The sequence below is a fragment of the Podarcis tiliguerta genome (assembly GCF_965153285.1).
Source record: "Podarcis tiliguerta genome assembly, chromosome: 2".
Lineage (NCBI taxonomy): Eukaryota > Metazoa > Chordata > Lepidosauria > Squamata > Lacertidae > Podarcis > Podarcis tiliguerta.
In genome coordinates, this window is record NC_139535.1 from 81,531,599 (window position 1) to 81,552,649 (window position 21,051).

Here is a 21,051-nt window from a genome sequence, read left to right on the forward strand (position 1 = left end):
GGGTCTGTATATAGGTCTTTTGTACTGGTGAGGGTGCTGAGTTTGGAAATCAATAAATAACGAAATTTGTTTACATAAACACTGTTCCACACGGGATAGTAACCACCTTTCATATTGCAAACCCGCCAGCAAGGGGTTTAGCTATATTGGGGTTGTATTGTTTTCACAACTTTTCCCTAACAAAATACAACTATTTACGAAGCAGGTTTTGACATTAGGAAATAGAGCTTCAGTATTTCCCAGGTGTGAAGAAGCTTTTTTTCCTTCGTAAAATGGAAGACAAAATAGGGAGGAAAATATTTATGTGAAGTGGCACTTGTCCCACTCATACGGAGAGAAAATGATTAGACTGCTACAGTTTCCGGCTTTATACCAAACACCCCATTGGCCATAATTCTCAATGCGCAGGATGCGATGTTCACCCCGGAAGTTAGAGCGGAAATAGTTAAAATGCAGACCGGAAACGCAATAAGGGTCGCGGTGTTGCGCCAGGAGAAAAATCCCATCATCTCGATGGTTTGTTGTCTGTCAAGATATACGAAGTCTCTATGGCCAAGGCTCCGTCACATGAAACGAGGAAATCGGGTTTCAGTTAGTTTCCTACTGGCTGGGCTGCCTCACATGGTGCGCGGTTCTCTTTCTGGCTATTGGCTGCTGGGAGTTAGAACGACGGTCGCGAGCGGGGGCCGAGGACGGGATTGGCCCGCGAGCGGCCAAGTGGGCGGGGAGTCTGGGCAGCGTGCGCTGGGCGGCGGAGTGGAGTGGAGCCAGCAGTCAGTTGGCTGCGTCTCCCGAGCAGCGGCGGAGCGCGGTGGCTGGATGTGGCGGGGTCTCCTGCGGGTGACGGCCAGAGCCATGTCCGGGGGCGGCGCCTTCCGTCGCCAGCGCCCGCCGAAGGACTCGCTGAGGCACCTGCGCTCGCGAGAGAAGCGCCAGGGAGCCACGGGGCCCTTCCAGTCCTCGGGGCCCAGGACCGTCTTCTTGCAAGTGGCGGCGGCCGGGACGCGGGATGCCGGAGCCGCGCTCTATGTGTTCTCCGAGTATAACCGGTTAGTGGTGTCCCGAGGCCTTGAGCCTCCCCTATATAAAGCGCCTCCTTCCCTTCGTCCCGGTTTTTAGTTCATGGAAGAGGAGCGACGCTTTTCTTCGCTCAACGCGGTTGTTCTTTCCAGCGCAGCCTCCTCCTTAAATGACGTTTCCTTTCCTGCCGATCTCGGTCTTGTTAGTGCAGGCAGCACACCTGGGCCCTCTCCCCATCGCCCTGTGCATTAGGACTGGCAGGCGTGATCACGCCCAGTCGCATAGCGGTGGAGCAGGCAAGACGGCCAGGGCACACGCAGCCCTCCCCCAGGAGCGCCCCTCCAGTCTGCCGCATATGATGCGTGTCAGACGTAGACGCACCCAGTTCACGAGGCTTTGCTGGATACAAGGTGCAATCAGGTCATCTTGACGGCTGGCCCTTTCATTAGCCTGAGTGCGGTGACAGCTCATGCTGTGGGGAAGCAGTAGCGTCCCCTTTTTGTTTGCTCTGAGCTCCCCCTGCTACCATGCAGCCTGTCCTGGGTCCTCTAAACCAGGGGTCAGCAACCTTTTTCAGCCGCGGTCCACTGTCCCTCAGACCATGCGGTGGGCCGGACTGTATTTTGGAGAGAGAAAAATGAACGAATTCCTATGCCCTACAAATAACCCAGAGATCCATTTTAAATAAAAGGACACATTCTACTCATGTAAAAAAACACTGATTCCTGGACCGTCTGCGGGCCAGATTGAGAAGGCGATTGGGCCGCATCTGGCCCCTGGCCTTAGGTTGCCTACCCTGCTCTAAACTGATCTGCTGCCTCCAGCGCTGCCTCATCACCATGGTTAGATTCAGCTGCTAATCAGTTGGCTACTGTATGTGAACTGGGGAGGGAGAGCTGTCTCGTACTTCACCTCTTGGGCCAGTGCTGGGTGTTTTATATTTGTTGTTGCTTTCATAAATCTGAAAATTTCTTAAACTAAAATATTACATTCCAGGTATCTTTTTAATTGTGGGGAAGGAGTGCAGCGCCTTATGCAAGAACACAAGTAAGTATAATAATTGGGATTGAGGTTGGTTGCACAGGTGGCCAGAATCCTAGCAGGCAAATTATTCTAATTCTTGTCTTCGCCACAGGTTAAAAGTGGCTCGCTTAGACAATATCTTCATCACCAGAATGAACTGGGCAAATGTTGGTGGCTTGTCAGGTGAGTTCAACTAGGTAATAGATTCTGTGTTTTAATTTGGCTGTTTTGAGCTCTTCTGTAGAAGGATAATGCTGATGCTATAGATGGTTAGGCTGCAAGTAGTTCTGAAAAGTAAATTAGTAATCTAGTGCTATAGTAGAAGTAGGAAGACTTATTTGGGTTTCAAAACATTCAAGGGTCTTTTGCAGTTTCTTACTGAAAACTAGCTCTTGCTCTCTCTTCCAGGAATGATTCTTACCTTAAAAGAAACAGGGGTTCCAAAGTGTGTGCTTTCTGGGCCGCCACAGCTGGTGAGTGATGCTGTTCCTACAGTGCGTGCCTGTGAGACCCTTCATCCCTTAATTACAGTATTCTTGGATAAACTGTTTGAACTAATGCACCCCTGTGGTCACCTGGTTGTCAGGGGTGATGGTTGGCTCAAACACATCCCACCTGAGAGCTATGCTCTGCGCCAGGGAACAACAAGGTTTGTAAGAGCCCTGAGCTTGTATAATAGTGCAATCCTGTATATGTGCAATCCTGTATAAGTATGTCTCACTGTGTTCAGTGTGACTTTTCCCCAAATATATCTGTATAGGATTGCAGCTTTAAGCTTTTGTGGTACTGTATGTACTATCAGGAGGGCAAACTTGAGAGCTTAAAACTTATTCCTTACTTTCAGGAAATAATGGCTTCCTTCTTAACTTGATCTAAGTTGATTCTAGTCTGAGTTGTTGCCATCTGCCCTTCTCCACTTGTATAAGTTACATTCCTTTAACTGCTAAAAGCTATGTGTTTCTTGCTATGCTGTAATTTTGACATTCTCTCTCTCTCTCTTTCTCTCTTCCTCTCCCCTCCCTCTCCTTCACTCCCTTCTACCCCCCCCCCCCCGGTATATATTCCAGCAAAACTACTTGGAGGCAATCAAAGTATTTTCTGGTCCATTAAAAGGAATAGACATAGGTAGGTACTGCAGGTTTGTGTGTGCACTTAAAATACATAATTGCTGTGGTCTGATTGGATGGAAGACTTGTCTAGCTAGAGCAGAAGCCTGCTCCACATCTTTGCTGTTGTCTTTGATGCTGAATTCCCCTGCAGCAACTTCTTTCATGTTGTTGACCTCACCATCTTTTTCAGAGGCATCTAGCAAGGAGCCAGCTGAAGTCTGAGGATAGGATTTGTGTTCCATAGATTTTGATTTGGGCATATTTTATCCAACTTTGAAATAATCTTACTTATGTTCTCTTATTCGTAGAAAGAATGTGCACTAACAGTATCATCACACTGAATAGTATTTTGTCTGTTTTGTTACTAGCTGTACGGCCCCATTCTGATCCGGAATATCAGGATGAGACAATGACAGTCTACCAGGTTCCCCTGATAGGTGAGTACAGTGCCATAATTTTAGCAGTAAAGAAGGAATGAACATGAGCTGAGAATGGCCTTGGGGCTCTGGTTTGGGTTATGTGGGATTTTACTTTGCACTTTTCATTTCATTCTATAACTTTCCTTTCCTGCTGCTTTATGGCTTCCATAACATATGGAGTGCTGTATGATTTATTTCATTCATCTCCACACTTCCTTGCAAAGGATAGACATGACTGAGACAGATCTACCCAGGCCACACAGAATGCTGAGGAGGTTTCAGTGTAGCACTAAGGAGATTCCTCTGACAGCACAAACATTTCTTTTTGCCTAATGCAGTTATCTCCTCCACCCATGTGCCGTTCTGGGGGTTCTCCCAGCACCCCCGAGCCAATTCTTTTTTGAAGGGAGGAAGGTGGGGGAAGCCCCTTTGCACCAGCAGAAGTCCTTGTGCAGGCACTGCTAACAGGACCAGTTCGTTGAATCTGCACCATTATGTCTTAACAGAGAGTATTTACTCCCTAATTGGAAAGACTGACCCACAAAAATGTCCTCTAGCAGTTAATTCTTTGCTTTCCTGTCCTGGATTCTACCCTTGTCTTTTCCCTATAATATCCCCATTGAAGTGGTACTTTGCAGCAGCTAACAAGTTGAGTACCAATTTTCCTCATAAAGATATTCAAAGTGATACATGAAAACAGTTGAATATGTTATTTCCAGTTTAAATTGTGTCCCCAGGGTAGAAGGGTGTGTGTGTGTGTGCGCGCGCGCACACTAATTTAACCCCTCTCCCCATTTTATTTTCTGGAACAGGCAAAAAGCCAGAAGTTGAGCAAAGGCTACATCCGAGGCCTGAGTCACCAGCTGGTGAGGCTGAACAAAAGTGCCTCGCAGGACGGGGATCTCCCTCTGTGGAGCAGCAGTCTATGCAGGGTGGCAGGAGTAGAGAGTCCCCTGAGAAAATGGGTGAGGAAACCTTGCTTTTCATTGATTCCAAGAATGTGTCAGGACCCACCAGTTAGTTACAGATGTATTGAAGGAGGGCTTCCTGGAAATTAGGAGCACTAAGTCCAGCACTAAGTTTAAGCTGCATGGTAAAGGTAAAGGGACCCCTGACCATTAGGTCCAGTCGTGACCGACTCTGGGGTTGTGGCGCTCATCTCGCTTTATTGGCCGAAGGAGCCGCTGTACATCTTCTGGGTCATGTAGCCAGTATGACTAAGCCGCTTCTGGCGAACCAGAGCAGCACATGGAAATGCCATTTACCTTCCCGCCGGAGCAGTACCTATTTATCTACTTGCACTTGACGTGCTTTTGAACTGCTAGGTTGGCAGGAGCTGGGACCGAGCAACGGGAGCTCACCCCGTCGCGGGGATTCGAACCACTTACCTTCTGATCAGCAAGTCCTAGGCTGTGTGGTTTAACCCACAGCGCCACCCACGTCCCAAGCTGCATGGTAGCAGAGGGTAAAGCAAAATATTGTTTCTGGTATAACTAATATTAAATTAGGTTAAGGTGTTTGTCTCTGGAGTTGAATTATTTATTTGATTTTATTATTCCTGTTTTGAGCCGGAAGGATCCTTGGGGAGCTTTACATCAAATAGTACACTGCAACAACCTTTTTCATTCTGAAGTCCTCCAGATGTTTTGGGCTACAAGTCCTATTATCCCTGACCATTGGCCGTGCTGGCTGGGATGATGGTGGTTGTAGTCCATAACCTGGCACCAGATTGGAGCAGAGTGGACAACATTGATGTTGTGTCTGCCCCCTCCAACAGAAATGGGAAAGCCTAGGGCAGCAACTGAGCCTTGGGTTCTCCAAGGGCAGGTAGATAGCTGGGCTTTTCAGTATTGGGGACCATGTCAGCTGAATATCATGGGGTCATAGGAACATAGAACGCTGTCTAGTACTGAGTCAGACCAATGGTCCATCTGCCTTGCTACTATCTACACTTGAGTGGCAGCAGCTTTCCAGGTTTTTAGAAAGGAAGTCTCCCCCAGTTCTATTTGGAGATGCAGGGGACCTTCTGAACGTGGGACCTTCTGCAAGCAAAGCAGTTGCTCTACCACTGAGCTATGGCCCATGGTCAAGGCATGCTAGCTTGGTAATTTTGGCAGAGAATTTGCGTGCATTATTTTAAAGTTGTGCAAACTACTTGAATCTTAAACACAGGGTTTCTGTTTTTGCATTTAAGATGGTAGTTGGCGTATCGGTCAGAGGGACCCATCACTTGTCGTTGCATTCATTTGTAAGGTAAGTGTTGCCCTGAATAATAAGGCGCCTCAATGGCTATTTTACATCTGGCTTCTATGTACAGCAAGGGTAGCTAACCTTTTGTGGTACTGATGTTTGGCCTTTGAGGGCCACATGCCAGCAGTGTGGTCAAAGTATCTTAAGCACACACACTAAGACGCAAACACTGGTTGCACATAGAACACATATACAGCCCACACTTGCATGTACAGAAAACTCTCGCCACTAATGCCTTCAGTCTCTTGTGCACATATGTGCAAGCACACACACTGTCTTTACTCCCCATGCCAGCGCAGGTAGAAAGAGAGTAATCTCTCCTCTGAGTTCGGTGTCAGATTGGGATAGAAAGCCCTCTGTTTACCCCGCAGAGGTGCCTTTTCTTCCCCTGGCAGTGTGCCATCACAAGAAGCACTTATTCCCGCTTCCTGAACATTAGGACCTTATTTCAAATGGGGGAAGATTTAAGGGAGGGGGCACCATAAGTGGCATTGCAGGTTCATCACCTATGTACAGAATGATGCTTCCCAGGAACTTGGGACTTCCTGGATAAAGACTTCATGTCACAGCTTTAACAGCTCAAAAGTGGAGAACGGTTGAGGCTGAATACTAGCCTGGTGCTTTGCTATTAGGAGGGGGCCTATCTGAGTAAGTGGTCATTTGCTTTTTTACTTTTCCTGCTTATGGGAAATTGAGGAATGTTTGAGATTGCAGGCTTAAGCACAGTTCTTAATAGATATTCTTACGATTGTATTGTATCAGGATTTATTATATGTGTGCCAGAGACACCCCCCCCCAACATATATATGATTGGCTTCCTTGGAAATGTTTCACATTGACTAGGGATAATTTTGACTGTGAAATGCCTTAAAGTTGTGGTTATTAAAACACATGCAGCACAAGTCTATGCCTGCCTGCTTGGAAGCAAGTCCCACTCTGGTCAGTGGTGTTACTCCCTAGTAAGTGTTTTTAGGTTTACAGCTTTAGATTGCTTTCTTATGAAGCTGGCTGCCTATTGGGAGGATTCAGTATTTTTTTATACAACTCACTCCAGATGTCGACTTCATTCCAAATGAGACTTTCCATCCCTCCAGTTTCTGCCTGGGGGCATGTCAGACAAGTCTCTTTTTCTCATTCCCTTCTTTTTTAATATCAGTTTGTAGGTAGATGCCTTGAAATGAGTTTTCTGATGTAACAACTTGTGACTAAATGTGCTTTGTTTAACTTCAGCTCCATCCAAAGAAAGGGAACTTCTTGGTGATGAAAGCAAAGGAGCTTGGCTTACCTGTGTAAGTACAGAAGGGTCTCTAGTGAGTTTCTCCCCGCATATTAATCCCTCTGATTAAGTTGACTAACTTTTTATAATTTATTTTTAGGGGCACTGCAGCAATTGCTCCCATCATAGCAGCCGTGAAAGATGGAGAGAACATCACATTTGAAGGCAGAGAGGTATGGCTCTGAGGACAAATTCTTTCACCCACGTGGTCTGACCCTGCTTCTTGTTGTGAGTCACTTCCTTTTGGATGTAACTGAACAGGGTTTGTACTTGTTGTTTGGCTGAAGGGAGCACAGCCTAAAACATTCTGTCTTTTATCACTGGGGATCTCTGATTAGCACATGAAGCTACACTGGTTATGGGTGTATTGATTTGTTGTTATAACGTCAGGAAAGGCATGAAATGGCTTCACAAATTAGAGGTGGAGGGAAGCACTGGATCTTTTCACCATGGTGGATCCAAGTGACTGACTTTCTGAGGGCAAGACTTCCCATGAAGTATTTGCATAGATGACAAGAATTGCTTCATAGCTTTCAAATTGTTAGCTTGGGACACCAAATACATAGTCCTTGAATTTTGAGTTGTTCGTATGTGTTAAACATATACTGAGATGTATGATTGTTCCAGATCTTGGCTGAAGAAATTTGCACACCTACAGACCCAGGAGCAGTTTTCATAATAGTGGAGTGTCCTCATGAAGGTTTTATAGATGCAGTCTGTGAAAATGACACACTGCGAAGGTATGGTTAAGAATGTGCATGTCTACCTTCATATTCAGTATGTGGGGCGGGGGGGGGAGGGGGGAGGCACCTTCCTGTGCAGTTGGCATTTCCTTCCAGCAACGTATTGGAGCTGATGTGTGACTTGAACGAGATCTAGCAAGAAGTAACTTTTGTGTGTAGGATGGAAAGATGCATTTTGCACATGAACAAAATAGTGGACAACTGGCTATAAACCAATGCTCTGTGGGAACTGGCAATATGGAACTGCTAGGAGATCACTAGTGCTGTTCTAGATAGTCAGTGGTCCTGCCCAGATGGACTTGTAAGAATGAAGGTGCCTAGGCACACTGTTCTGAGGTGTTTGAAGTATATTTCCGTGTGAGCATCGCTCTTCTGCTCTGACACTGGGGCTACCAATAATAGCTCTTCAACTAAGGGCTTACTGCACTTCGCATAGATGCCTGCGGCTTCCATGGATCCTTCTGTGTTTGGCCATCTTGGAAGAGGTATGAAAGTATTCTACTGTCTGACCAGAAGTTGTTGATCCACTTTGAATAAGCTTTTCAAAGGCTTCCACTGGGCTTGTGTCAAGTATTCACTTTGCTCTCCATGTTGCTGATCCTAGAGGAAATGTTGCAGAAATGTTGCAGCTGATGCTTTCTATTGGTGCCTCTTTAATTACTTGAATTCCCAGTTTTGTGTGTGCACGCTTTAAAGTTATTCTGCCTTCTGGGCTGCTACCCAGCCATCTGGCCCACCGATGTGTTTGGAGATGATTGTGTGCAGTCATGTGCATACAGTTGTCTGTAGAGTGGGGTGGTAATCTCATATTGGCATTAGATCTCTCTGCTTGCGTTCTGAAGTCATATACGGGAAAACAGTAACTCCCATCTTCCCAAATCACACTGGCGCGATATGGCGCTAACAATGCAGCCATTCCCAGAAACCCTGTCATAAGGGCCTACTGCCAGCGGTATTTACCTGCTGATTCACCTGCTTGGCCACTGTGAGAGCAGGATGCTGAACTAGAGGATCCTTTTACCTGATCCAGCAGGTCTGCTCTTTATAAGAAGTTATCATCTACCTTGGGAGCCCATCCCTCCCTCCCTGGAGCTTCACCTCCACCCCCTGCTCTGTGCGCTCCATGTCAGTTGCTTGATCTGTCCCCACATGCTAGAACCACTGCTTTTAACTGTTGGTTTTGTTTGCAGGTATCAAGAAGGAAAACAGGAGACCCCTGTGGCTTTAGTTGTTCATATAACTCCAGAACGTATTCTGAAGGACAGCCGGTATAAGCAGTGGCTAGAAAGGTATGTGTGTTGGCTGGAATTACATACTGTCTGTAGCCCTGTTCAGATGTTCCCGCGGGTACTGAACATATGGGGCAGCCCCACTTCCTAGATGCTGGTGCACATGCCAGCTGCATTCCTCTCAGCTGGCACATAACTGGGCTTAAATTGTGGAAGATAAGTTGCCTTCTACGTCCAAGGGGCCACTTAGCTCGTGGTTTTAAAGTCACTACAGTCTATCAGTTTTCAAGGTTCCCTGCTTAAATTTACTCCTCTGGCAAATCTTATCTGGATAAAATTTCTGTGAATTAGCTGCAACTCCTGTCTGCAAGCAAAGCCTGTCATATTCTTAGGCACTCCTTTCCCCAGTTTGCTTTTTTTCTTGCTGATGTGATTTGTGCTGTTCTTCTGTGTGTATTCAGTAACACAACTTGTAGGGAAATAAAATTTAAAAATTATCTGGGAGGCAAGATAAACAAACCCTGTCCTTGTAGCCTGAGAGACAGGCCAAGTATCCTAGCAGGGCTAAACATAGGGAAACTTGTGTTCAGACTGGGAAGACAGTAAGGAGCAAGACCTGACAAGGTGAATACATTGTAAGTAATGTGAACTGTGTTAGTGTGCAGAACATTGAGGGACTCTACCAAGAAGGCACAATTCTAGTCAAAACGGCCCTCCTCATTTACAAATTCTAATAGTAACCTCAAGTTTAAACCTGCTAGAGCCATGTGTTTGTTTTTTTCTTATCCCACCAGATTTGGAGCCAGTACTCAGCACCTGATACTCAACGAGAATTGCCGTTCGGTGCACCAACTCCGCAGCCACAAGATTCAGACCCAGCTCAATCTCATCCACCCAGAGATCTTCCCGTTGCTTACCTGCTACAATAGCAAGGTGAAGTTTCTGCTTGATTTCAGAGTGTGAAAGCAAGAGGTGCCTTTCTTTTGTACAACTGTTTTGGTAGCTCAGTTTTTTATATTTTCCCGTCTGCCTAGCAGGAAGAAGAGGCCACGTTCGATGTACCTGTCACACGCGGAGAGTGCCTCCTCAAGTACCAGCTGAGGCCCAAACCAGAATGGCAGAGGTTGGTGAGCACTTACAACTTCTCCTTGGATAGGGATATAAGGCCCTCAAAATTACTTTCAGATACAGTGGTACCTCAGTTTACGAACTTAATCCTTTCCTGAAGTCTGTTCTTAAACAAAATCTGTTCTTAAACTGAGGCATGCTTTCCCTAATGAGACCTTCCACCGCCGGTGCCCTTCCACCGTTTGGCTTCTGTTCGTAGACTGAGGTAAAGTTCACAAAACGGAATACTACTTCTGGTTTTGCGGAGTTTGTAAACCGAATAGTTCGTAAACAGAACTATTTGTAAACCGAGGTACCACTGTAATTATTTTATGTACACTGCTGAGGAGTTGTTTTTTAAAATAATCCTGTGGTTTATCTCCCCCCCCCCCCCAATATTTAAATACTAAAATAACAACCCTGCCTTTCTTCGCTACTGTAGAAGTAGATACTATGAGAGGCATGGAGCTACTGCCTTTCCATTTCTTTTTCTGCCCTATTCCAAATAAGGTCTAGTTAATTTTAATATTAAAGTCAATAAAAAAAAAGTTTTGACACAGTGCATGACATAACACTATTGTGCAGGAAGTTACCCTGTCCTTCCCAAACATTGACTTCTAGGGGTGGAATGGTGTGTTGGTCTAATACTCTACTGTCACATATTAAACCAGAGCAGGAGTAGCCAATGTGGTGCCAGATGGTGTGGACTCCAATTCCCATCAGCCCCAGCCAGCATGACCAACAGAAGCTGATGGGAGTTGTAGAACACAATCCATGGGTTTCCCCCTGGTGTGAGAGACAAGTGGCAGCTCCCTGTTGTCTAATGTCTATTTCTGCCCCCAGTGCTACTTGTTAACTCAAACAGTGGTTTCAGTAGCAATGGGGAATAAGCTTTGTGAAGTAGGCTGGTTGAGACGAGGGATACATGGAGCATTGAAGGGTGGGCAGATTGCAAAGGGTTTGGTTTAAGCTGATGCTTGTCTAGTGAGTGGACTTCCAAGGGATTTGGTCCAGAGCACCTGGGGTTTGCAGGTGGAAGATAAAAATGCTTTCTTGGAGCTGGTAAATTTTACTGAACGGAAAGAGCAATCGGGATGCTTGGGAGAAGTAATTAGGTACTTTGATTGGGAAACTAATGGCTGTTATTTTTCTCTTTCCCCCCTCCCCTGCTCCACTTTTGACTTTCTGTTTTTTCAGGGAGGCTGTTCTTGCTTGTAATCCTGCTGAGTTTGTAGCTGAAGCCTTGGAACTCCCTCACTTCCAGGATTGTGTGCAGAAGTGCAAAGAGAGCTTACCAGCCTCATCAGGTGCATAGGTTGCCTGTGTTTGGAAAGGGCTAATGAGATAGCTCGGGGGAGGGTGATACAACCTTCTTTTTCCTGATGTGTTTTGGAGGCTAAAGGCAGCAACAAATAAGAACTATTTAAAGACAATGTCTGAAAAGTTGGCCGTTGTCTTTGAAGGGATGTTAGACATAATATTCCTACTTCCTTCATTTTCTTTAATGTTTACATGCCCTGAGAACATCTGCAATAAGAAATGTTTTCTTCCTGCCTCCTGCCGGGCCCCCTTTCTATGTTTTTCTTCCTGATCCTGTCTGTTGAGGTGTGCTTGTAAAGGTCCACTGCTTAGTTAGCAGCAAATGACCACATCCAACAGTCAGGGGACTGCTAGATTGTGTGTCTGAGTGGGATTTCATTTTGTCTAATTACAGCCTGTCGTAAGCCATTTTGAGAAGCATTTGAATGAAAAGGCGGAGGATAAAACTTCAGAATTAATAATTGAGCAAGGTTGGGGGATACAGTGCTTGGTTTTACCGCAAAAGGCATTTGCCAGCAAACAGTGTAATTTTGCTTAAGGTGTAGTGTGTGGTGTGCTGGGCTGCAGCTAGTGGGGTGCAGAGTGGACACCTCCACTTCTCACTATTTGCTATCCAGCATATCAGTTGCCATTATGTTTTTAGGGCTGTGTTTTCCAGTTGAAAGAGAAAGCTTAATGGGAAAGTTTAAAAACATATTAAAAATCACACCGTTTATTCGCTAGAAAGTTATTTCACTTGACCTGAAAACTGCCAGAATCCAGTCCTTCTAACACTGTTGGGGTTTAACTTCTTGTTCCTTCCGGAGGGCTGTGCTTTGTTTTCCAGGTGAAGTAGAGGTAGAAACCCAGCCAGAGGGGTGGGCTATAAATAATAAAATTATTGTATGCCATCACAGTACAGGAGTCTGCAGGATTCATGTTCTTTTCTATCTGTTTCTAGGAACCACTGGCTCCTACCCAGAAGTTGTTTTCTTAGGAACAGGCTCTGCGGTCCCAATGAAAATCCGAAACGTTAGCTCTACACTGATAAACCTTAGGTAGGTACAAACACATGAGTTGTCCTGTGGGGGCAGGTTCTCTTACAAGGAATCATTGACAAATAACATCCAGTGCCAAGCGGTGAGGGCTTTAAAAAAGCAGCTTTTTAACCTTGTTCCCAGCTATTGTAGCCATCAAGCAGTATCCAGCAATCACACCTATAGGCTTACCACCACATTCCTTCTCTGAAGTTAACCTCAGACTTTTCACTCAAGTGATGATGCTTTTTGCAGATGGCTCCTTAGTATGTGATGAGCAATTGCTTATTCTAAGTCTCCTCTTTTATCTTCCTGCTGTAGCACATGCAGCTTGTTGCATTTTGAGCAAGCTGCATGTATGAAACTTAATTAATATAATAAAATTAACTTAATTATTATAAGTAATTTTTTAATATAATATAATTATTTTAATATAGCAAAATTTAGGACCCTGCCTTTCTGTGTCAAATTGGAATGCTCAAGCAGCTTCCATCACAAACCTAAAAAAAGGAGAAGCTGTTAAAACAAAGACAGACGCATGAGATAGGCATAGAGCCAGGCCTGGCCAAGCCAAAGGCCTGCTGAAACAAAGTCTTGAGTTGACGATGGAAAAGCCATGAGGAAGGAGTGGGCCAGATGGATGTCCCAAGGGCAGCCTAGGCACAACAATGGAGAAAGCCCTTTTCTGCTTTCCTACTAATCGGATGGTGCCAGAACATGCAGCAGCATCTCCTCACTTGATACCTTAGCTCAGTGGTTCCCATGTGGTCCATGTAACCCGCCCAGGGGGTCTGTGGCACTGTTCACATAAGAAGAACTACCATAGAGATATCAAAATTTTCAGAAGTAGCGGGTCCATGGGGACATGCAGTACTTAGTTAATTGGGAACCACCGTATTTGCCCTTTTCCTTGAAGTTGTATCATGGGATGCTGTATCCTGTCAGCATCAAAAGCTTTTGCCGGTCTTTGTTTCCTTGGATGCTGGACAGATATCTCAGTATCCTGATGCTAGTAGATGTGGTACAAACCTGCACTCACTCTCTTGCTAGCCCTACCCAGTCTCTGCTTCTGGATTGTGGCGAAGGAACATTTGGCCAGCTTTGCCGTCATTATGGAGATGAAATTGACCGAATCCTGTGTAACATTGCAGCTGTGTTTGTGTCTCATATACATGCTGACCATCATACAGTGAGTATTGTATAGGGATGGGCACTATAGCATTCTTTCCCCCCACTATATTTTAATGTCCTCAGGGGAAGTGTGTAGTTTTTACCCTATGTCCTCCTCTGCACCTTCATTTTTTCTATCAACCTTTAAAAAGGTGGCTTGGTGTAGCTAATTCACAAGCCATTATGAAGTTACGATGATACTGTGTGGCTGAGCAGCTAACCCAATTTGTTGACATCTTTGAAATGCTACAGGGACCTTTTTCTTTCCATAAAATAAATGTTGGAAAGCAAATCCTTGTCTTGAGGTGTAGTAAGTTAGAACAATTTGCAGTGGTAAGTGCACTTCAGTTATTATTGTTATTTTTTATATTTATATTTATTTTTAAAAAAACCCTTAGCTGACATTTAAAATTGGGCAAAGCTACTTTATCTTTCCTGTGCGCAGTCTCCACATATTTGGAAGTACATTACACGGCAACATTCCTTTTCTTTTTCAAGCAGTAGTCCCCCCCCCCCCCTTAAAGCAAATACAGTCATACCTTGGGATGAATACGCTTCAGGTTAGGCATTTTTGGGTTGTGCTCCATGGCGACCCGGAAGTAACGGAGCGTGTACTTCCGGAGTTTTCTGCACGTGCATGTGCAGACTGTCAAAATGACGTCACGCGCCTGTGCAGAAATGTGGCATGTGCAGACACGGTTACATTTGCTTCGGGATACGAACAGGGCTCCGGAATGGATCCCGTTCGCATCCCGAGGTACCACTGTAAATTGGTGTAGTACAGTCGTACCTCTAGATGCGTTAGGTTCATGTTGCAGATTTTCGGGTTGTGATATACTTCTGGGTTTTGCCGCACGTGCAGAAGCGCTCTTCGCGCATGCGCAGGAGGGCTCTATTGCATCACGCACAGAAGCGGTGCTTTACTTACGGACTTTTCGGGGTGCAAACAGCACCCCGGAACGGATTGCGTCTGTAAGCAGAGGTACCACTGTACTTCATTTCAGTTTTTGTTTAGGGTTGCTTATGGACAAGTGTACAGCCAGATGTCTTATTTACAATGGGCCTCTCTCCTCTCTCCTAGGGCTTGTTGAATATATTGTTGCAGAGACACCGGGCATTTGTAAGTATGTCAGCCTTAAAGCTAGAGCTCAACTTTGTGAGGGTGTCTTGGCAGTGACTGGTGGCAGCACTGACACATAACAGAGTCAGTCCTTGCCTTGCATCTGATCTGATGCATGCTTCCTATTTACTTAGCCTTGCAACATCTCCGACCTTTGCTTCTCTCTTACCTCAGATGACCCTGGGTCAGCCCTCCAGCCCGCTGTTGCTGATTGCGCCCACATTGATCATGACATGGCTGCACCAGTACCATGACCATTGCCAAGAAATCTTGAGGCACATCAAGTGAGTAGATACACCAGGTGTCTTGCTTTGCTATGGAACACTGCAGGGGCCCCAGATGCACTGCATCTACTCTCAGATGCAGCTGCTGCCATGCTTTACCCCAATGCGTAGTGTGCAGCTGCAGAAATGTGTTTTTTGTTTTCCTTTTTGTTGTTGTTGTTGTCCTCTGCTATGTCTCACTGTCCTGCCTCTGAAGGAGTCTGTTTTTAAGCTTTCTTAAAGTGGGAAATGTTTTTAGATAGCGGTCAAGTTTGGTTTGAAGTATCTAATTTCATCCAAACCTTCAAGACTGTCATAGTTGCTAGTTTAATAGCAAACGCTCGTGTCCATTTTGAAGGATCTATTGCTGGTCCAGATTGTCTAGCAAGTCATGCTCACTTATAGGCTAAGATGTATTTACTTCAATCCATATTAATGCATGCTTCCCATCTTTTCTTACCCATGAGGGTGAAAAGGATGAACTCCTTGCAGGCTTATTGAGACAGGATTTCCTTGGTGTTTCTGCCCCACTAGCAAGCGGCCTTAAAGCTTGGATTTTTTTTATTTTTTTTTGAGTCTGATCACTTGCTCTGTTTCTCTCTTGTATTGGCCAATAAGAACCATGTATTACATATTCCAGAGATCACAGAGTTTGCAGTGCATCACAGAGTGATTTTTGTCCGTAGCACAGGAGTGGGGAAGGCCACAAGGCCATTTCCCCAAAGTAATGCCTATCTGTCAATCAGATAATTGTTCACACTGTTGATCCCCGAAGAAAACCAAATTGAACCCCCCTGTCCCTGACCATCATCTGATTCCAGTCATCACCACCTTCACAAAATCTGGGAGCAAGTGGCAAATAGGGGATTATGAAGGCAGATAGGGGAGTGTGCTATTTCAAGAGGTTAATTGCTGCCCCTTGACTGCACTAGGTGGTACTGCTGTTCTTATTCTTTTGGTAATTGTGGGGTGGTGGGAAAAATCTTGGCATAATCATATTGCGTCTTTCACCCCCCTTGCAGCTTGATTCCTGCACGGTTCTTAATAGAAGATTGTGATGTATTTAAACCTAAAGCAAAGGCTTTCATTAGCTTGCTTATGGAGAAATACGACTTTGCAAAGGTAAGGCAGGTTCAAGGTGGGATGGGGGGTAGAAAGGAAGCTCCTGTGGGAGTGTAGAGACCGCAAGAGTTAAATGGTTTAGCTAAATTGTCTTCGCTTAGAAACAGCCGGCTTGAAAGAAACAAGGCCACAATTTATGTGATTGAATAGGGACTAAAGATAAGACAGCCTGGGGAACGCAACAAATAATGCTGTAGAAGCTTCAAAGAGAATTGCAGATTAAGCACTACTGGGTAGCTGATGCTGTAAAATTAGGGTAGCAACAAAGTGGACAAATTGCACATGTCAGAAGGTGTCAGCTGCTAATTGGTTAGTTTTGCTAAATGATGCTTTACAACTGTGTTAAACTAACATAATGAAGGGGTGGGTTTGATGATTTTTACATCGTATCTATGCTTGTATTGCATTTGAATCCTTGTAGTGACTTCCGCATTGGGACTGCTACTTTGTAAAGGTAAAGGGAAAGGTACCCCTGCCCGTACGGGCCAGTCGTGTCCGACTCTAGGGTTGTGTGCTCATCTCGCTCTAGAGGCCATGAGCCAGCGCCGTCCGAAGACACTTCCGGGTCACGTGGCCAGCGTGACAAAGCTGCAGCTGGTGAGCCAGCACCAGCGCAGCACACGGAAATGCCGTTTACCTTCCCGCTATAAAGCAGTCCCTATTTATCTGCTTGCACTTAAGAGTGCTTTCGAACTGCTAGGTGGGCAGGAGCTGGGACTGAACGACGGGAGCTCATCCCGCCGCGGGGATTCGAACCGTCGACCATACGATCGGCAAGTCCTAGGCACTGAGGTTTTACCCACAGCGCCACCCGCGTCCCATATGTACTTTGTACATACAAGTAAATGTGATTGATTACTTTACCTTGTCTTATTGACCTCCAGTGAGGGAACCAAGCTTTTTCCCCTACAGGAGAATCTCAGTGACCAGAATGTTGTGCTTTTCAGTTTCAGACATGTGAGGTCCGGCACTGTAAGAATGCCTTTGCTTGTTCCATGGTTCATAAATCTGGGTGGAAAATAGTATATTCTGGTGACACTATGCCATGTGATGCTTTAGTCGAAATGGGTAAGTGTTTTTGGGGTTTTTTGTCAATGGTCCTAGATTATCTGATAATTGTTAGGAATGCTGTGTGGAAAGCCAAATGTCTCTTTGTTTAATTGTTTTCCTTCTTCCCCTTCCCCCTAAAATGTGACAAATCATTTTTACAGGGAAAAATGCTTCTCTGTTGATACATGAAGCTACACTGGAAGATGGGTTAGAAGAGGAAGCTATAGAGAAGACGCACAGGTAAATTATAGAGGGGGGAGTGGTATTGGCATTTTCTTAGAGTGGCATAAATGAAATGAAAAGGCAGTACTTCCTTGAATCGAAGTTGTAATGGGAAATGTGTAGAGGCACCTTGTGTTCCTCTAGTAGTTGTGTAAGATTGGTGTAGATACCAAGTGGCTGTTTCTGCCTTTGGCAATTTTGTGGGTCAGGCTTTATTTAGGTCTGGACCTATCTTGTTTTTATCTTATATCTTATTTTAAATAAAATATCTTTTATTTTATATGTTTAAAAAAAGGTGAATGATAGGGTTATGTGCTTTGAAATAATATAGCTTTCTACTGGGAAAGTAAATAATTGCAGTGAAAAGTTACAGCTTTCCCCAATCTCTAGCAGAATTAGCTTTGGCATTTTGGCAGGATGTCCACAGATTGAAGCCAAACAATATGAAATGACAGTCTGTTCCAGAGCATAACTCAGGAGGGAAGCTATGGACTACTAAGACCCAAACTCATTTCATGTTGACATGGGTGTTTCTGCTTTCTTGTTATATATAATAGCAACTGAAATAATTAAACTGCGTAGGAGGCTTTGGCTCATAAAATATTGTTCCTGCAATGTTATAATATGTTTTCCACTCCTCCTAGTATTTTCTTTTATGCTGGTTATTGGCTATTATGATACCTGAGGGGAGCCTTTTGCAATTCACATTGTACAGTCCTTTGTTTTACTCCTCTTCCTTTCTATAGTACTACCTCCCAAGCAATTGGAGTTGGGATGAAGATGAATGCAGACTTCATCATGCTCAATCACTTCAGCCAGCGCTATGCCAAAATCCCTCTCTTCAGTGAGGATTTCAGTGAGAAAGTTGGAATTGCATTCGATCACATGCAGGTGAGTGAAGAACTTGAGCTTTGAGGTATAAGAGAGCTCCACATTTTCATGTAATATGAGAGAAGTTTTTCTCTCCCTTGAAAATGTTTACTAAATCAGGCTTTTAGCATCTGCAAGGAGTGCAGATCATACAGAACAAAAGCAAGTGGCATCAGAGAAGCTTATTTCACCTTCGTTTATCAAACCCACATTGGGCTGGCTCCTAGCATTCCCCAGTCATATGTCAGCTTTTGTTGGGTGGTCTTTGCTCGGGATCCCAACTTACTTACATTAGAAAAGTATGTTGGGGCTCCAGAGACTGCAGTAGTCCAGCACTGGGGCAGTGCTGGCTTGCATGGAACCTTCCTTTCGTGTGCCCTACACAGGTCAAGGAGAGTTGAAGGTTGGGAAAAGGAACTCATTTTTGTCCACAACCAAGAGAATGCTATGCACATATCTCCTCTATTACAGTAGTTTATAGCAGGGACAGAAAATCTGCAGCCCACCAGATGTTTGTTGGACTCCCAGTTCCCATCTGCCCCAGCCAGCATGGCCAGTAATCCAGGATGATGGGAGTTGTAGTCCAACAACAGCTGGAGGGCCACAGGTTAGCTATTCCTGGTTTATTATTGGCTGTGGGTGAGTGGGAGATACAGTGGTACCTCGGGTTACATACACTTCAGGTTGCATACTCTTCAGGTTACAGACTCCGCTAACCCAGAAATAGTGCTTCAGTTTAAGAACTTTGCTTCAGGATAAGAAGAGAAATCATGCTTTGGCGGTGCGGCGGCAGCAGGAGGCCCCATTAGCTAAAGTGGTGCTTCAGGTTAAGAACAGTTTCAGGTTAAGTTACGGACCTCCGGAACGAATTAAGTACTTAACCGGAGGTACCACTGTACAGTACTGCATAATTCCTGCTGCTCTAATATTTGCCTTCATCCCCAGGTGCGTTTTGGCGATTTTGCTGCTATTCCAAAACTGATCCTGCCCTTGAAAGCCTTGTTCGCAGATGAGATTGGGGAGATGGAAGAGCGGAGGGAGAAGCGGGAGCTGCGTCTTCTCCAAGAGGCAATTAAAGCTTCTGAGGCCCGGACTGTTGTTGAGAACAAGGCACCAGCCAAAATGAAATTGGAACACCCCGAGGATTCTCACGGAGCGCCAAACAAAAAGCTAAAAACTCTCAGCTGAGCACAGCAGCAGACAGCTGCCTTTGTGCCTTTCTGACAGGGGGAGCGACTTATGCATGACATGTGGTATCCACAGCACAGAAGATCCTGGAAGGCAGCTGCACACTTGAGCTTAGCCAAACTTGGCCTCTGGTAAATTACCTGTGCTGCTTCTACAGGTGCAATTCCTGCTGGACACATGACTAGCACCGCTGGCAAAATGTGCTTCCTGGCTACAGCGTGCCGATCTAGTCTAATGGCTTGTCTGATTGTTTGCTAGAAATATTATATTTTTCCTTTTTTATAAACTTTGAGGCAGATAGCAGCAAATGACGGGGTTCCTAACTTGTGGTCCATGGAGCTTCATTCAGATAATCCGCCGTGCGTCTCTAAAAATGCAGTGAAAAACATGCATCGTCTAGCACAGTGCGTTACAATTGCTACAACAGGCAGAAAAATCACTAAGTAGTCCACCAAGACCCTCAGCAATTTTCAAGTTGTCTGTGGAAGCAGGGGAGTTTGGCAACCACTGATTTAGACAAAGGGAAATCAGGATATTTTAACAAATGGGGATAGGACCTCTGGAATAAGGGGTGATTCTCTCTATTTTGCGACTTCCTAAATACTTATCATTTTTAGTGGGGAAATACCTCACTATGGAAGAGGATGTGATGTGATGTGTTGTAGCTACGCATGCTTGCAGCAGTAATACAAGATACCCAGGATACATCTTGCAGAACTCACCACCACTTTGGTATTTGCAGCATTGATGCTGTAGGTCATTCTTCCTTGTATTTTTTTAAATTAAGGGAACCAGTAAATCATATTTACTAATTACCTGTGTACGTGTGTGCATGCGCATGTTGTCCTGGATGACAAGGTTTTGGAAGCAGAACTATTGTAACTTACAAACTTGCCTTTTTGATTCATTTTGGAGTAAACATGTCATAAGAAAAGCAATGGTGGGTGAGACCAAAAGCCCATATTGCCCAGCACCCAAATCCACATATGACACAAGAGCAATAGCAATCTCCCACTCAACGTTCACCTGTAACTGGTATGTAGAGACATGCTGGTTCTGATTCTGGAAATAGCAACTATTTGTAGGCTTATCTGCCATGAATTTGTCTAATTCCCTTTACAGATCTGTAACGGCCTCAGTCTAACTGCATTGTGTGAAGAATTGCTTCCTTCTGTCTGTCCTGAATCTCCCACCGTGCAGCTTCAGTGGATGATTCCTGGTTCTAGGATTATTAGGGAGAAACTTATTTCTGTCCACTCTTCCGCACTGTGCATAATTTTGTACCCTTTACCATGTCCTCCCTTACTTTACCTCCCCAGCCCCCCAACCTTCCCTCACAGGACAGACCACTGGTTGCTCTTGCCCTTTACTGCATTTTTCCAATCTGAACAATATTCCTCCTTTTTTTAAGCATTAAATTGTTACTAAAGGTGCTTGAGCAAAATACAGTAACAAGCTACAACATGCTATCCACATCATAATGCAGGCACCCCCCAAACTTGGCCCTCCAGATGTTTTGGGACTACAATTCCCA

General features: G+C 45.0%; 1 protein-coding gene across 2 annotated transcripts; it reads left to right on the top strand.

The window, feature by feature from the left end:
- The first annotated feature begins 606 nt into the window (after positions 1–606).
- Positions 607–20,332, top strand: ELAC2 (elaC ribonuclease Z 2). Of its 2 annotated transcripts, none has more exons than XM_083429669.1 (24): positions 607–1,049; positions 2,017–2,067; positions 2,156–2,226; positions 2,452–2,516; positions 3,111–3,168; positions 3,521–3,589; positions 4,384–4,536; positions 5,766–5,824; positions 7,052–7,110; positions 7,198–7,270; positions 7,725–7,837; positions 9,031–9,129; positions 9,864–10,002; positions 10,104–10,192; positions 11,374–11,483; positions 12,437–12,533; positions 13,563–13,701; positions 14,764–14,802; positions 14,977–15,086; positions 16,088–16,187; positions 17,135–17,255; positions 17,399–17,477; positions 18,206–18,350; positions 19,275–20,332. In XM_083429669.1, the coding sequence occupies exons 1-24, from the start codon at positions 622–624 to the stop codon at positions 19,515–19,517; spliced, it is 2,709 nt and encodes a 902-aa protein (XP_083285795.1). In that variant the 5' UTR covers positions 607–621; the 3' UTR covers positions 19,518–20,332. The 2 variants fall into 2 exon arrangements, with proteins under 2 accessions (XP_083285795.1, XP_083285796.1); XM_083429670.1 differs by having other exon boundaries at positions 10,107–10,192.
- Positions 20,333–21,051: the final 719 nt, after the last annotated feature.

Bases quoted from the DNA above. Each gene is read 5' to 3' on its own strand.
- ELAC2 (XM_083429669.1), top strand. From the start codon at position 622: ATGGTGCGCGGTTCTCTTTCTGGCTATTGGCTGCTGGGAGTTAGAACG. The intron at 13,702-14,763 runs GTGAGTATTGTA...CCTCTCTCCTAG, and splicing joins TACATGCTGACCATCATACA to GGCTTGTTGAATATATTGTT. The intron at 18,351-19,274 runs GTGAGTGAAGAA...CTTCATCCCCAG, and splicing joins TTGCATTCGATCACATGCAG to GTGCGTTTTGGCGATTTTGC.